Source organism: Syngnathus acus, chromosome 11, assembly GCF_901709675.1.
Source record: "Syngnathus acus chromosome 11, fSynAcu1.2, whole genome shotgun sequence".
NCBI classification, from domain to species: domain Eukaryota; kingdom Metazoa; phylum Chordata; class Actinopteri; order Syngnathiformes; family Syngnathidae; genus Syngnathus; species Syngnathus acus.
Genome location: NC_051096.1, coordinates 2,261,975 through 2,276,767, shown reverse-complemented (window position 1 = coordinate 2,276,767; position 14,793 = coordinate 2,261,975). Strand labels below are relative to the sequence as shown.

Genomic DNA, 14,793 nt, shown 5'->3' with positions numbered 1-14,793 from the left:
ATTTTGCACCAACGAAGAAGATGCAGCAGGAAAAGTTCAAGCGGCCCAAGATGGCGGCCGCGGCTGCTAGCGGGCAAACCAAGTCGAGCCTGAGCTAAGCCGAAGAACCCAGCCTGCCAGCGAGCGACTTCCATGCCTTTGCACGCTCCGCGGACGTGCCGGTCTTCCCGGAGCCGCTGGGAACGTTGTCTGTGAGCCCCGAGCCCCATGGCGTCCACTCAAGGCCGGCTAGGCCAGCAGGCCTTGGCGGTGCTCGATGTGGCTCTGCGGGTACCCTGCATCTTCATGATCGATGCCATCTTCAACTCGTATTACGAGCCCGGGCCGGGATGGGCCTCTACCGTTGGGAGCGTCTTGTTCCGAGTCGTGGGTAAGTGGCAAGTGACACACGCTTCACAGACGGGCCAACATTCGACAGACGCGCAGCGACGTCACCTGTCAGTCACGCGCGAGCCGTCAACTTGACAGCAGTGTCACATTTGCCTCTAAGTCAACCGTGGCTCTCATGCGAAATGCTTCCTCAAACTACTGGAGACAACACAAATCTTCATCAAGTTTGTTGGCGTTCACCGTGTTCTGATGGTGCACTGACGATCCACGGTTCGCCACGGGAGTCTCGTTTCATGACAAGCAACGTGTTATCAATGTCAACTCCATTTTTCGCCGAGCTACATACAACTCTGTTCAAATTGCGTTCCAACTCCTCGAGACTGTTTCAAGCCGTTAGCACCCTCTATTGGTGGACAACAAGTCGGTCAGCTATTTGTTGTTATTTGACAGAATCATTTATAGTAGCGCCGTTTCCCAGGCGTGCTGGTCTCCGGTGTTGTGCTGCTGCTGTCCCAGAAGGCCTTGTTCAAATTCTACACCCTCTTCCTGGCGGTGGTCCTGGGCGCGGCCGCCGTCCTGGTCAACTACCACGCCACCTCGCACGTGGACTTTTACGGCGCCTACTCCAAAGTGGCGCTGGGCCTGCGTCCACAGGCCCGCAGCGGGCCGGCGCTGTGGCTGGGCCTGGCCACTGTGCAGCTGGCGTTCGGCGTGGGTTACGTCTTCCTCTTGGGCCTGCGCTCGTCACTGGCCGCCCTTGTGGTCCTGGATGTGATGGTGCCCGTGTGGGGGCTGATGATGGACCTGCCCCCGGACGTGCGGCGGCTGGTGGCCGTCTTCTCGGGCGCCGCCCTGGCCCTCAACACGGCCGCCTGCCTGGCCCTGCGCCTCAGATGGTTCTACTACTCGTGTCGCTACGTCTTCCTGCTGGTGCGACACATGTACCGCATGTACGGCCTGCAGCTACTCCTGAAGGACACCTGGAAGAGGATCCGCTTCCCGGATGTGTTGCGGGTCTTCTGGTTGACCCGCGTCACGGCCCAGGCACTCATCCTGGTCTACGTGGTTCAGGCGGTGCGGAGGGAAAGCGGCGACGCCACCGGCGGCTACGCCGACCGCAGCTCCGACCCGCGGGTAAATGCTCGACTCGGCTCATTTTAGAACTTGCTCAGAAGTTGAGCTTTTGACGTCTCTCCCGTGCGTCAGGGTTACCTCCTGAGCTGGGACGTGTTGTGGGACGTGAGCAGCAACCTGATCATCTCCGGCTGCGACTCTACCCTCACCATCCTGGGCATGAGCGCCGTTATCTCGTCGGCGGCGCATTACCTGGGCCTCAGCATCCTCACCTTCATCGGTGCGCATCTCCTCCCCCCTTCCCGCCGGTGCAAAACGCTCCCCAGTGCGCTTAGGACGCCTTTATGCCTCGTCCAGGTTCAACGGAGGAGGAGGATAAACGTTTGGGCTTCGTGGCGCCGGTGCTGTTCTTCATCCTGGCCCTGCAGACCGGACTCAGCAGTCTGGACCCCGAGGAGCGCCTGGTAGGATGCGCAAACGCGCCGCGGTTTTGGCGAGACAATTGACGAGACCTGGCCGTGTTTGTGCCGTGTCCGCAAAGGTGCGTCTGAGCCGCAACATGTGCCTCCTGCTGACGGCCATCCTGCACTTCATCCAAGGGATGACGGACCCGGTGCTGATGTCGCTCAGCGCCTCGCACGTCTCCTCCTTCCGCCGCCACTTTCCCGTGCTGCTGGTGTCGGCGGCGCTCTTTGTGCTGCCCGTTGTGCTCAGCCGCGCCCTGTGGCGCCACTACATCATCAACACCTGGCTCTTTGCCGTCACGGCCTTCTGCGTGGAGCTCTGCCTCAAGGTGCGCTTTTCGAGGCCCACAAAATGTCAAAGCCAAACGTGACTTTCACATTTCCCAGGTGCTGGTGTCGCTGACCGTCTACGGACTGTTCATGGCGGACGGCTTGTCAGACGCGCTGTGGGAGAAGCTGGACGACTACGTGTACTACGTGCGCTCGGGCGGCAACGTCATCGAGTTCCTCTTTGGCGTGGTGATGTTCGGCAACGGCGCCTACACCATGATGTTCGAGTCGGGCAGCAAGATCCGTGCCTGCATGATGTGCCTGCACGCCTACTTCAACATCTACCTGCAGGCGCGCAACGGCTGGAAGACCTTCATCAACCGCCGCACGGCCGTCAAGAAGATTAACTCGCTGCCCGAGCTGCGTGGCGAGCGCCTGCGCCGCATCGAGGACGTCTGTGCCATCTGCTACCAGGACTTTGCCACCTCAGCACGCATCACGCCATGCCACCACTACTTCCACGCTCTGTGCCTGCGCAAGTGGCTCTACATCCAGGACACCTGCCCCATGTGCCACCAGAGGGTCAACGTGGACGACGCCCAGCACAGGGACGCCTTCTCTAATAATAATGGGGGCTACGCGGCAGCGCCGCCAGAGGCCCCAGCCGCGCCACCCCCGGGACAGAACCCACCAGCCGAGGCGCGGCCCGTCAACGGGCCGGCAGCAGCCGCTGCGGCGGCGGGCGCAGCAACGGCGGGACTGGACCTCGAGCTGTTAGAGGACAACGACAGCATAGAGTACGACAATGATGACTGGGGTGTGCAAAACGGCGGCACGCCTGTGGAGGAAGAGTATTTGAACGACGACACCGACACCACGGACGACTGAGGGACGTCTCGGAGTTGGGCTTCAGCTTCTTCATTCAACATGTCAGGGATGAGCTTCAGTTCGGGGGAAAAATCCGCGTCGTACTCGGCGATGCGCGGCGCGCTCCCTCTCGTCCGTTCAGTGCCGAGCTGAGGCGTGTGATGAGCCGCCACTGGTCTCTTGTGCGACCGTGCCTACATTTATGTACGTTCTTGTACATGGGATTGAAGACGCGTGCACACACGAGTGCTGAGTCGGCATCTTTTAATTCGGATCCCAATTAAAAGCACTTTTTGCAGACGCTGAAACCAACACAAATCGTCGCACACGATTAGCGAGGTTTGGACCGGACCTTGCCTTTGAGCACAAGTTGTCAACGCTGCTGTACAAGAATAACTTTGGGAAGGCACATGTCCACCTTTCCCTTTTGCCTGGAGAAAAAAAAAAATATTCATGTCAATAAAATCGCGTTTGATATTGTCCCTTTTCATCCCATCCTCGTTTGTCAGCGTGATGAGCCGCAAGTGGTTTGTATGAATATCATCTTGATGCTTTGACATCTCGCTCCTCAAATTGGCGGGGTCACGTGGAAAGAGCTGGCATTTCGAAATCCGCCTGCCCCCCTTCTTTGTAGCGTTGGCACTGATTCTCCAATCAGCTTCAGTCGCACACATCCACGCTCTCATAGCCAAGTGTGTGCGTGTGTGTGAGGACAGATTGTGCTGGCTCGACCAGCCTGCATCCAGCTGCTCACTCGCATTTTGTGTGTGTACGACAGTGAGGGAAGGCTGCGGTCCCTGTTCTGCTTCCCTTTTTGGTGGTTCTGACGCGCTCCGGTAGCAGAGTGCACGCTTGCTGCTGAAGGGACAACCTTTGCATCGGAGCTCCAAAATGACGGTAACCTGACGAAAGTTGATTCCTTTAAGAGTACCACAAAAAAAAAAAAAAAAACATGGTGACAGCTTTAAAATGTTTACTGGGTGACTTATGAGCTGTCAATCATTTTGTGAAATGTTCCACAGTAGGAGTCGCGTTCCAGATGGACACACGTGGATGCAGACATTCACACACACTCTCGCTGTACGCGTACAGAAATACACGCTAACAGAGACGGTTGTCTCATGTAATGCGAGCGTCCCGCGTTGTTGTATGCTCGTTCTTCAAGTGCAGCTACTTAGTGGCCGTCAGCTATGCCGCTCTCCGCGTGCCTCCCTTAAGCCGCCCCCCCCCGCCCTCATGTGACATCGACACCCTGCCTAAGTGTCCGAGCCGGCCGCAATGTGAGAGTGAAAGTTTTGTGCGAGAGATGAGCGCATCCAAAAGATTCGGCCGCGTTCCAGCTTGCGTCGACTGACTCTCCTCTGCGTGTGCGCGTGCAGGCGGCCACCCAGCTTCTGGATGACATGTGCCACCTGACGGCGCAGTCGCTCATCAGTTTGGAGACGTCGGAACACTTTAAGTTGGTCAAGTTGTTAGGTGAAGGGTCCTACGGGAAGGTCATGTTGGCCGTACACAACAAGAGCGGTGAGGCCCGCCCGCTGCGTGTGACATCATCAGCGACGTCACTGACAGCATGGTCGTCGACATAGCCGCGAGCGCTAATGATGCTAAGTGTGTGTTGCAGGAAGTCCGATGGCGCTCAAGTTCTTCCCCCGCGCGAGCACGGGCCTGTGCTCGTTCTTGCGCGAGTACAACTTGTCTTTGAGGTTCTGCACGCACCCGTCGCTCAGTCGAGCTCTGGGGATCGCCTACACCACGCCGTCACACTACGTCTTTGCCCAGCAGCCCGGACTCTTTGGCGACCTCTTCGATTTCATCATCCCTGAGGTACTCCTCCGTCGCGACTCTGTCAAATGTTGGTATTTGAACTCGATGTCTGGCTCAGGTGGGTCTGGAGGAGGACCGTTGCCAGCGGGTGGTGTCGCAGCTGTGCGGCGCCCTGTCCCACCTTCACTCACTGGGCTTGGTTCACAGAGATGTCAAACCCGAGAACGTGTTCCTGTGCGACGCCGCCTGCAACTGGGTCAAGCTAGGAGACTTCGGGATGGTGCGTAGGCGCACGCGGGAGCGCTGGCTCAGTCCTGGCACTATATTTTTTTACACCGCGACCACCCACAGGTGAAGACACGAGGGACCAAAGTCCAGGAGGTGTGGTACCGGTCGCCCTACTGCACCCCCGAAGCCGAGGTGGCGCGAGGCTGCAAGGACGATGACGCCGACCAGCCTTTGAAGCCGGGGGACGAGAAGAAGGAAAAGGAGCAGCGCCCGCGGGTCTGGACCTCGGTGGAGCCCGGCGTGGACAGCTGGGCCTTGGGGGTCCTCACCTTCGCCACACTGACCGGCACTCACCCTTGGTCCCACACGTCCTCCGACTGCGCCGCCTACCTCAAGTACCTGCGCTGGTTCGGCAAGGCCAAAAGTTTAGAGGACCAACTGGACGTGTGGGCCGAGCCACAGTGCCGGGTCCCGGCCGGCACCAAGAAGGGCCCCCTCGTGGCGCCCCAGTTCACATGCTTCACCCCGCTGGCCCGATCCTTCTTCCGCCTGCTGCTGGACCCCAACCCGCCGGACCGAGGGCGGCCCGAGGATGCGCTGGGCTACCTGGGAGGCACCTGGATGACCGCCTGGGAGAGGCGACGCCTGGAGGAGCAAAGGAAGAAAAGCCGAGGGAGGGGAGCCCTCAACAAGGTCAAGGAGAAGGAGGGCCGGGGACAGAGGTGAACCTTTGTGTTAGCAGGTGAAGCTGAGGCGATGTGCAACAGGGGCTCGTGTTGTTGATTTTAGCTTTAGCCCCAATTAGCATTAGCTTTTGCACTAAGGAGATGCCTGGAGTTGAAAACAGACTATGCATGAAGATCAGCGATCACGGCTTCATGTAACATTTCAATCACCGGTGCCCATCAGGATCCAGACTTGATCCTGATCGGATCAAGTCTGCTTTACCATGAAAGCGAGTTTGTGTCCAAATCCTACCATGAAGAATCCCACGGTTGCCTCGTGTCGAGCCCATTAACCATCCGTCTCTATTTTTGCCCGGCGACCTTTTGGTGCTTCATTCTTGGCGACCAAGCACATCAACTTTACTTTGTCGCCATAAACACGTCGGACACTCTCTTGACGTCCTGACAAGAACTCAGCATGCCTACGCTGCCGTTTCCCATTTAGCGGCAGTGTCAGTACGAACAAACACATACACAGAGTAGCCCCCCACTCCCACCTCAATTCAGAGTTCCAAAATAGACCTATGTGCACACATAAACTTGAGCCTGGGTCTTTCATCACCGGCTGTCTAGTTCGAATCCTGAGCCACTTTTCTTAATCCTCCAAAGTCCTACTTTGGATGATCTCACATTTCAAAAATGGCCTTGAAACGCTTTCACAGTGGCTGTTTGCTGCCTTTCACAGGGAAACGTGCGGTTGTTGCATGTCTGTCCCAATGTCGACATTAAAACATGTGATGTGACTGACTTACGTTGCTTGCTCCGAGCACAATTATCTGAGGTAGAAGACGCTCACTCATATTTGTGAGTGAGGCTGTAAAGTTTACAGATTTTTTAAATTGAAATTAAATTTAACACCTTAGGCCTAGTATTTCATTTTCAGCTTTGTTATGGCATGCAGGACAAACACAGTACCTGAATAATATTTCAATTTTTAGTGAGTGTGGTCATTTTAGTGAAACATTACACAAAATAAATTCTGGCAATTTATACTGGCATGTGAACCCAAGTAACACTGATGGAAAAATAAATCTTAATGTGGACAATTGAAAAAAAGACAATAGTTTAAAAAATGTTTTTTTTTTTTTTGTAAAGATTAATCCAAAGAAAGCATTGACTTTCCTTTTTTGGTCCTTTTCGTTGTCACGTTTGTACCGACGCCTCTTCCGGTCGGTAGCTGGCGACAAAGCACGTCGAACCTCCTTTCGAGTACAACACAAGCAAGAACGGGAAGATCCCTCGTATGTTGCCAGAGTGAGTAGTTTTAATTTGCGCGACATTTCCGCGGCTGTATGGCGACGCCCGACAGTTAAGACATGTCCACCTCCCCTTGGACTGTTTCTTGTTGTCGTGTGGGATAAAAATGTTTGGTTTGGGGCTGATTTGACAGCTTGTAGCGCTCGGCCGCCGCCATGTCGGCTCCTGTCTCTCTCCGTGGTCCTGAAAATAACCAAACATTACAAACAGAAGACATTCACAGGCGTTTGTATTCTTTGTACTTGTTTCGTTGCGGAAATGTTCGTGCTTTGTCCGCGTTGACTTACGAGGGCCTCCAGACGGCGACGCCTAGCGTCTGGCCCGGGTAATTATGGCTATTTGCTGCTGAGCAGGAGCAGCCGATGTGTGGCCAATATTGGAGAATACGTCGAGACTTCATCGCGTTTCCAACCAAAATTGTTAGTAAATTAGCTCCAATCAAGCTATTTGTTCTTTACCTGTTCTGACATTGAGGTTTGTCTCGACTTCATTTTTCAGCATTGAGCAGCAAAGGAGGTCAGCGTGATGAGCCGTTAGCTGCACTAGCTACATTAGCGATATTAGCCTTGGACAGCACAGCAGGACATCACTCACAGGTTTGTACACGTCAAACCGTGTCAGAAAAAGTATGGGAGACTTTTGGACAAGATAAGACAAGAGCTTTGCTTCACTCCATGGCGGTGGCTCCCCTGGCGATGAGCAACTTCTGCAGCTCATTTTAAAGGGTTCTAATTGGGTTTTGGTAGATCATAAGCAAACCGTTGTGTCCTAGTAGGCACCATGACGTCTTCCATGCTGCGCCGACAGCTGAAGAACCTGGTCCAGAACTATTCTGAGGCCGAGGTTAAGGTATGTGGCTCCCGTGTGCAATGTCACTGAAGATGCAGGAAGGCTGATTCGGCTGTGGCGCAGGTTCGAGAAGCTACGTCCAACGACCCGTGGGGCCCGTCCAGCTCGCAGATGGCCGACATCTCCGACCTGACCTACAACGTGGTGGCCTGTAATGAGATCATGACCATGCTGTGGAAGAGGCTCAAGGACGACAGGAACTGGCGGCACATCCATAAGGTGACTGCGACACCAACGCCGTCCGGCGTCACGCTTTGTACTTTTTTTTCTAGGTTGTTTTTGGGAACTTATTGATGTGTTTGTCAGTCACTGACGCTGCTGGAGTACCTGCTGAAGACGGGTGACGACCGTGTGCTCCTCAAGATGAAGGACAACATCTACATCGTCAAAGCCCTCACCGAGTACAGATTTGTGGAGAAAGACGGCAAAGATCAGGTCAATGCCACCAGCACACCCTCCCTCGCTCACTTCCTGCCTCCGCTGACATGAACGTGCATCCAGGGTTCAAACGTGCGAGAGAAGGCCAAAGTGGTCCTGGTCCTGATGGAGGACGACGACAAACTAAAGGAGGAGCGGGACTTTGCTGTTAAGACTCGAGAGAAGACGTCCAAAGGTTCTGCGGGTAAGTGTCTCGGGCCCGCGCTCACTCGTTCTGTCCCGCGGCTCATCCGGCCTTCTGGTGGTGGCAGCCTCGTCCTCGGACGTCGTCAAGGACCCCAACTATAAGCCATGCTACGTTGCCGGCGCCTCGGGGCTCCCGTCGCTGGACAACATTCCCTCGGTGGCCGACCTCACCGCCTCCTTCGCCGCCCGCAAGGAGGAGCGCGTCAAACAGGAGCAGCAGAAAAAGGAGACCGAAAGGAGGGTGAGCGTGCCGACGTTGCCACGGCGCTCCTTTCCCCTCCTTCATTTTGTCTTCTTTTTCTCAAAGTTGCACATTTGGTTTTATTTGCTGCCGCTTCTCAGGCCAACATGTCAGAAGACGAGCTGAAATGGGAAGATGCTGGAAAAGGAAGCTCCGTTGCGAATCAGGCCTGGTCAGGTCAGAAGTCGGAGGAAGACGGTGAGGAAGATGCCAAGCCTGACCCCTGGGGGCCCCCCAAGGTGGCCCCTGATCCTTGGGGCGCCTCAGATTCAGGTCTTTCTCAAACTGATGACAATTCTTTGGAGAGCGCTCAAGTTTCGGACGGCCATCCTCTTAAAGCACAAACAGACACGCCAGACCCCTTTGTGGCACAAAACCACGCCCCAAAACCAGCAGAATCCCTCCAGGACCAGACCGAAAACCAAGAGGACCCCTTCACTGCTTCCAACAATGACCCATTCAGCAGCTCAACGGAGCGGCCCTTGAATGCACCCCAAGATGACCCCTCTAAAGATAACCCACCCAAAGATGACCCTTTTAACACCCCAAAAGGGGACCCATTCAGCACCCCTAAAGACGACCCCTTCAACGCCCCAAAAGATGATGCTTTTACTACTCCAAAAGGGGACCCATTCAGCACCCTTAAAGATGATCCATTCAGCACCCCCAAAGACGACCCATTTAATACCCCGAAAAATGACCCATTCAACACCCCGAAAGATGACCCATTTAACACCCCAAAAGATGACCCATTTAACACCCCGAAAGATGACCCATTTAACACTCCAAAAGACGACGCTTTTAGCACCCCAAAAGATGACCCATTTAACACCCCGAAAGACGATGCTTTTAGCACCCCAAAAGATGACCCATTTAACACCCCAAAAGACGACCCATTTAACACCCCGAAAGACGATTCTTTTAGCACCTCAAAAGATGATCCATTTAACACCCCGAAAAATGACCCATTTAGCACCCCAAAAGACGACCCATTTAGTACACCTAAGAATGATCCCTTCAGCACCCCGAAAGACGACCCATTTAGCACCCCTAAGGATGACCCCTTCATCACCCCAAAAGATGACCCATTTGCCGCCCCTCTCGTATCAACTTCCTGTGAAGAAATTCCGCCTACCGACCTCAGCGTGCCCCCAAAAAATGATCCATTCAGCACCCCAAAAGATGAAGAAGTCTCGGCACCCCCTGAGGGCGACCCTTTCTCGGCGCCACCCGACGAGGACCCCTTTTCCGGCCCCGCATCGTCCCCCAAAGACGAAGAAAAAGGCGGGACGTCGGATCCCTTTGCCGCGCTTCCACTGAGTCAAAGCGGGGGGGACGCGTGGGGGGCTGCCACTGACTCTGCACCCCCCACCGGCTCGGACCCGTGGGGGTGTGGTGCGTCTTCCCCCGTTGATGATTGCGACCCGTTCGGAGACACCTCCAATGCTCAAAATGACCCCTGGGGGGCGCCAGGTAAGACACCACGCCATCTCTTCATTTGTCCAATTTGTCATTTGAAAGAATAAATACTCCACATTTTCTCGCTATAAAGAATGTTTGCGTCAATAAATAAGCTTGTGGTGCTGTGATGAAGGTTGCGCCGATGCAAAGGATATCCTGGGGTCTCCGAGCGCCCCTCACCCGGGTGATGACCCCTTTGGAGACTCCAAAAGCAGAGCAGGCGCAGGTAAGCCATCTCAGCATTCTCATGTAATTCCAACAAAAATGCCATTCTGTTATTCCTATTGATTATGAATGCTCAATTTGCTTTTGTTGGTGTCCGAAGAAAACTCTTTTTAGAATCTGGACTCGCTGTTGCTTTTTGGGCTGGGCAGCGAGGGGGTGAAGCTTCTAGACATGAACCGCCTGAAAACTGCGCCTCCATCCCAGCATGTCGATATCCCGCCTATTGCCCCTCAGGACCAAGCCCCACCCCCCCAACTAAGGAGAGGTAGTCCCCGAGTGTTGTGATGTTTCCACGGTCATGTGACGAGCAGGGAGGGGTGGAGGTGGTGCAACTCGTGAAAATGAATCCGTTCGTTTAGCTCCTCCTGCTCGCCTTGTACTCTCGCTGTGGTGTAGTGTTGTTGTGTTGATGTTGTTAGCATTAGCATTGCGCTAACTCCGCACCCCTCCCTTCCGGCTGGGACAAATGGCATGGGCCGCCTTTACATTTTGTAGCCCCAACGGGTACGCAAACGGTCAATATGTACGCGTTCACAATCACGTGTACATTTGCACTCATGCACACATGCGTTACCTGCAAGCGAGCCTGTTTCCACACATGTGTAAAGCAAGTATTGTGTGATTCATGTGTGTGAGTGTGTGTGTTAACATAATGACACATGAATCTTTCCGTCAAGTATTTAATTCATAGCTTGAATATTTATTGACGCGGCGTGTGCAGCAAAAATGAAATTGAATTGTTGTTGTTGATGATGATGAGAAATTACGCTTCATAATTCATCAGATCATGAAGTGTATCCAGACAAATTAACTACTACACCGTATCTTTCATTTGTCATTTTTTTAAAGGAAAACCTTATTTTTGCAGTGTGTGTGTGCTGTAGGAATTACATTTATTTTTTATTGCTGTAATTTTTCACATATTTCTATTTGAATGTTTTCTGTCATTTGGCTTTCCGTTTGAAGACTTTCTGAGCGTGACCACAAGAGGACGACAAAGACGTGGCATGTAGGCGTTGCATACATTCGCGAGAGATATTTATTATTGTCGTGATGTAAATAGTGACCTGCTGCTGTTATATATTCATGTTGTATATTGTTCATAATAATAATTAAATACCAAGTTCCGATTTATTTATTGAATATTTATCGATTCAGCAAACTTCAGATTGTTCTTGTTTTGGACCTAAATGAAATGGTGATGATGATAATGTCATGCTTGAGGATAAACTAAGTAAGTAATCAAATGTGTCAGCGTTGTTATTATTTACTTTGTTTCCATTCTTTATCTTATGCTGCTGTTTCAACATTTTGTCAGCATTCGGTGGTACTTGTCAGCAGACGCGGCGGGTCGCCGAGTTGATCGGGTCTCGCCGATGACTTGATTGGTGCTATCGGAGCCCGGGTCAAAGTTGACGTGCGAGTGCACGGGCGCGTTCTGAGCGGAGCCTAGCGACAGATGGACTTGTGATGACTTGTGATGATGACTCGCCAGGATTACGCCAAGAAAAGCGGACGGCTTTACCGCGCCACACCAGCACCCGAACGGACGGATGGACGGACGGACGGACGGAGGGGAGCGGCAACAAAGTGCTCGTGCTGGTGAGTCATCAAGACATTTGAAGTAACAAAATTATCCATATATCCATTATTTCAGCACTCCGTGTTAGGTTTTAGTACTTGCTCATGTTTTAGCATTCCGACTTGCTTAGACGTTCTGTTAACTTTCAGTATTGACCAGAGGCCAGTTTTGGAAAATCCCGGCATCACGTTGAATACGTTCATCGCAGGACGACTCGGCGGGATGGGAGAGGGTGTCCGCTCATCATCGTCGGGTGAGTCATGAAACAAAAAAGGAGGGTGCCTTACTCGATCCATTTTGAGGTGGAACACGTGCCTGGTCTCCATTAAGGTTGGGACACTGCCATGTAGCCGGGACCTTCGGCAAAGCGCCGGAAAGTGACGTCCGCGCATCCGCCTTTGCCATCCGCCCGTTTCTTAAACCTCCTGGCCTGGGTTTGGCCATGCCGCCCCGTCTCTGAGCCTGGTCCCCAGCCGGCAAGAGGAAGCGGAGCTGTCGGCCATGTTGGAAAATATGTCCCGCCGACAGCGTTCTTTGCTGTCACTGGCGTTGACCTCGTTGGCCCTCAGCTTGTCCGTGTCGGCCTTCTGCACGTCGTACTGGTGCGAGGGGACCCACAAGGTGGTCAAGCCGCTCTGCCTGTCACCCGTCAAGATGAGAAACTGCGGCCAGAACAACAGCCAGCCCTACACCACAGGTCAGAGCGCCGCCTAGTGGCAAAGCAATTTATCGGGTGCTTTTGATGACAATAGCCGAACTGACTTTGGGGTTTGTTTTGTGGCAAAGTTGAGAAGGAGCACGCATCAAAGTGCTGTTGTGACACATACGGTCGTTGTTTTATCAAACAGCGGACTGGCGCGGATTCTCGTAATCCCCAAAAGCTTTGTTGCTAATCTCCCAACTCTTGTGGATTGTGGCAGGCTTATCTTTTTTTTTTTTTTCCAGCATGTGCTATGCAATGTTGCACATGTGTGGGCAGCATCGCCCTAAGGAATCATCAGATTAAGAGTTTTCCGATGAAGGGCCAGGATGCAAAGCAGCACTCAATCCTCCTTAAACCTTGACGTCATCATGCTAGGTGGCCTTAAAAATCAGGCCCGAGATCGGGTCTTGGAGGAAACTTCTGTAAACTGAGAGTCTCTGAAAATTGTCCCCGCCCTCCCCCTCAGAGGCCCCAACGCCGGACCCCAGGAACCCGCCGTCCAATGTGACGCTGACGTGGCTGCAGAAGGAGCAGCTGGCCATCCTCAGGAGGAAGCAGCTGGCCAACGCTGTCCATTACATCTGGGAGACGGGCGAGGACAAGTACATGCTGCGTTACTTCCACACGGGATTCTGGCTCTCGTGTGAGAGGCACAACGAAGGTGAGTGGCCGTACAGGAAACGGACGGCCGTCTGCTGATTGCCGTTTTTGTTCCAGGGGAGGACCAGGTGGAAAAGTGTCGCAGCTTCATCGAGCTGACCCCGGGCGAGACTCAAGGTCGGTGCCGCCTTAGTCGGCCGGGCGCCACCGTTGACGCCCGCGTCTGCTCCTGTAGGTGTGCTGTGGCTGTCGGTGGTCAGCGAGTTCATGTATATCGGCCTGCTGGCCATGGGCTTCTTGCTCATGTGGGTGGAGGCCATCTGCCTGTGCGCCAAGAGGGAGATGAACGCCCTCAAGATCAACGCCTTTGCCGCCATGTGCACCGTGCTGTCAGGTGCCACGCCTCTTTTTATTATTTTTATAATACTGCAATCCGCATCAGCCAATCCTCAACCCCCACCCCAGGCATGATGGGCATGGTGGCACATATGATGTACACCACCGTCTTCCAGATGACCGTCAGCATCGGGCCCAAAGACTGGAGGCCTCAGACGTGGGACTATGGCTGGTCCTTTGCGTACGTCTGCACACACGCGTCGTCATCAGAATTCCTGAAGCGTTGACGCTCCCCTCTCCCTCCTCCAGCCTGGCGTGGCTGTCGTTCAGCTGCTGCATGGCGGCTGCCGTGGCCACGCTCAATTCTTACACCAAAACCATCATCGAGATGAAGCACCGCGCCCGCGTACGCTTGGACGAGGTTCGCACCGCCGCCCGCGCCCCATCCTACGAGGAGGTGCTCCGCGCAGGGGGCGGTCTCTATTCAGTCAGCCAGCTGATCCAGCTGGGCCAGCGGGGGGCACTCCTGGACCCACTGTGGCCGCGGGGGGCGGGACCCGCTGTGGGACCGCTGGCCTGCGGGGCCGGCGGGGCGCTGGTGGGGATGGGAGTGGCGGGGATGGGGGTAGTGGGCGTGAGTGGGGGCCCAACGGCGTCGGAGGCGCGGCCGGCCGATCCCGTGGGCGGCGCCCTGGTACTGGAGGGATGCGGCGTGGACGGATGCGAGGACTGCGAAAGGGAGCTGGACCAGATGGACTACCTGCACGAGGACAAGGACGGCTCGCTCTGCTGACGCTTGCTGGTCTGGAGAGGAACTGCATGACGCTTGACAGGAAGCTTTTTCCAGACTTCTGGAGAACAAACTCGTGTGATTCTGGCTCAGGTAGAAGACGTGACAAGAAACCACAGACCACTTTTTTTTTTCTACTTGATGGCCCCGTAGACGAGATAAGACATGACCAGTGATGACATGCATCCAAAACTGTGTTGAGTAAACGCGTTGCTTCCTCACCCTGCAGCAACGGTGTCCCGTGTGTTTATTTTCCACCGCTTTATGTGGTCGGCGGTGGGACCCAGAAGAAAAAAAGACAGGTTCCGCCTCGCTCTTTTCATGTTCGGGGTTCCAATCACGGCTCTGTCCTTCTTTTTTTTCAAGCGTGCCACAGGCTCTCGTGTAAAGGGGAGGAGGA

At 54.2% G+C, this 14,793-nt stretch overlaps 5 protein-coding genes across 8 annotated transcripts in view; all 5 read left to right on the top strand.

Annotated features, from left to right (window-relative positions):
- Positions 1 to 14,793, top strand: part of LOC119130207 (fibrinogen C domain-containing protein 1-like) — a 559,732-nt gene that overhangs the window by 340,664 nt on the left and 204,275 nt on the right. The gene's annotated exons all lie outside the window — the stretch shown is intronic.
- rnf139 (ring finger protein 139) lies at positions 27 to 3,440 on the top strand. The gene is made up of 6 exons (XM_037263896.1): positions 27 to 370; positions 809 to 1,464; positions 1,537 to 1,684; positions 1,762 to 1,868; positions 1,946 to 2,197; positions 2,256 to 3,440. The coding sequence occupies exons 1-6, from the start codon at positions 208 to 210 to the stop codon at positions 3,024 to 3,026; spliced, it is 2,097 nt and encodes a 698-aa protein (XP_037119791.1). The 5' UTR covers positions 27 to 207; the 3' UTR covers positions 3,027 to 3,440.
- LOC119130310 (serine/threonine-protein kinase SBK2-like) lies at positions 3,731 to 6,472 on the top strand. The gene is made up of 5 exons (XM_037264122.1): positions 3,731 to 3,902; positions 4,385 to 4,529; positions 4,630 to 4,832; positions 4,891 to 5,052; positions 5,124 to 6,472. Exons 1-5 carry the CDS (start codon positions 3,897 to 3,899, stop codon positions 5,724 to 5,726), a joined length of 1,119 nt encoding a protein of 372 aa, XP_037120017.1. The 5' UTR covers positions 3,731 to 3,896; the 3' UTR covers positions 5,727 to 6,472.
- Positions 6,914 to 11,525, top strand: LOC119130175 (epsin-1-like). Of its 4 annotated transcripts, XM_037263891.1 has the most exons (11): positions 7,330 to 7,401; positions 7,481 to 7,578; positions 7,755 to 7,831; positions 7,895 to 8,050; positions 8,138 to 8,266; positions 8,333 to 8,453; positions 8,521 to 8,696; positions 8,798 to 9,542; positions 9,615 to 10,169; positions 10,291 to 10,383; positions 10,483 to 11,525. In XM_037263891.1, the coding sequence occupies exons 3-11, from the start codon at positions 7,763 to 7,765 to the stop codon at positions 10,494 to 10,496; spliced, it is 2,058 nt and encodes a 685-aa protein (XP_037119786.1). In that variant the 5' UTR covers positions 7,330 to 7,401; positions 7,481 to 7,578; positions 7,755 to 7,762; the 3' UTR covers positions 10,497 to 11,525. The 4 variants fall into 4 exon arrangements, with proteins under 4 accessions (XP_037119784.1, XP_037119786.1, XP_037119785.1 ...); XM_037263889.1 differs by lacking the exon at positions 7,330 to 7,401 and adding an exon at positions 6,914 to 6,979 and having other exon boundaries at positions 8,798 to 10,169; XM_037263890.1 differs by having other exon boundaries at positions 7,758 to 7,831; positions 8,798 to 10,169.
- Positions 11,732 to 14,621, top strand: LOC119130287 (germ cell-specific gene 1-like protein). The gene is made up of 8 exons (XM_037264079.1): positions 11,732 to 11,984; positions 12,114 to 12,217; positions 12,295 to 12,661; positions 13,134 to 13,328; positions 13,385 to 13,444; positions 13,503 to 13,661; positions 13,733 to 13,844; positions 13,913 to 14,621. The coding sequence occupies exons 3-8, from the start codon at positions 12,466 to 12,468 to the stop codon at positions 14,394 to 14,396; spliced, it is 1,206 nt and encodes a 401-aa protein (XP_037119974.1). The 5' UTR covers positions 11,732 to 11,984; positions 12,114 to 12,217; positions 12,295 to 12,465; the 3' UTR covers positions 14,397 to 14,621.

Excerpts from the sequence above, each read along its gene's own strand:
- LOC119130175 (XM_037263889.1), top strand. The coding sequence starts at position 7,763 with ATGACGTCTTCCATGCTGCGCCGACAGCTGAAGAACCTGGTCCAGAAC. Across the intron at positions 7,832-7,894 it reads ATTCTGAGGCCGAGGTTAAG|GTTCGAGAAGCTACGTCCAA; the intron begins GTATGTGGCTCC and ends GCTGTGGCGCAG. Across the intron at positions 8,697-8,797 it reads AAAAGGAGACCGAAAGGAGG|GCCAACATGTCAGAAGACGA; the intron begins GTGAGCGTGCCG and ends GCCGCTTCTCAG.
- LOC119130287 (XM_037264079.1), top strand. The coding sequence starts at position 12,466 with ATGTTGGAAAATATGTCCCGCCGACAGCGTTCTTTGCTGTCACTGGCG. Across the intron at positions 12,662-13,133 it reads CAGCCAGCCCTACACCACAG|AGGCCCCAACGCCGGACCCC; the intron begins GTCAGAGCGCCG and ends CCTCCCCCTCAG. Across the intron at positions 13,445-13,502 it reads GACCCCGGGCGAGACTCAAG|GTGTGCTGTGGCTGTCGGTG; the intron begins GTCGGTGCCGCC and ends CTGCTCCTGTAG.
- rnf139 (XM_037263896.1), top strand. The coding sequence starts at position 208 with ATGGCGTCCACTCAAGGCCGGCTAGGCCAGCAGGCCTTGGCGGTGCTC. Across the intron at positions 1,869-1,945 it reads TGGACCCCGAGGAGCGCCTG|GTGCGTCTGAGCCGCAACAT; the intron begins GTAGGATGCGCA and ends GTGTCCGCAAAG. Across the intron at positions 2,198-2,255 it reads GCGTGGAGCTCTGCCTCAAG|GTGCTGGTGTCGCTGACCGT; the intron begins GTGCGCTTTTCG and ends CACATTTCCCAG.
- LOC119130310 (XM_037264122.1), top strand. Across the intron at positions 4,530-4,629 it reads GGCCGTACACAACAAGAGCG|GAAGTCCGATGGCGCTCAAG; the intron begins GTGAGGCCCGCC and ends TGTGTGTTGCAG. Across the intron at positions 4,833-4,890 it reads TCGATTTCATCATCCCTGAG|GTGGGTCTGGAGGAGGACCG; the intron begins GTACTCCTCCGT and ends TGTCTGGCTCAG.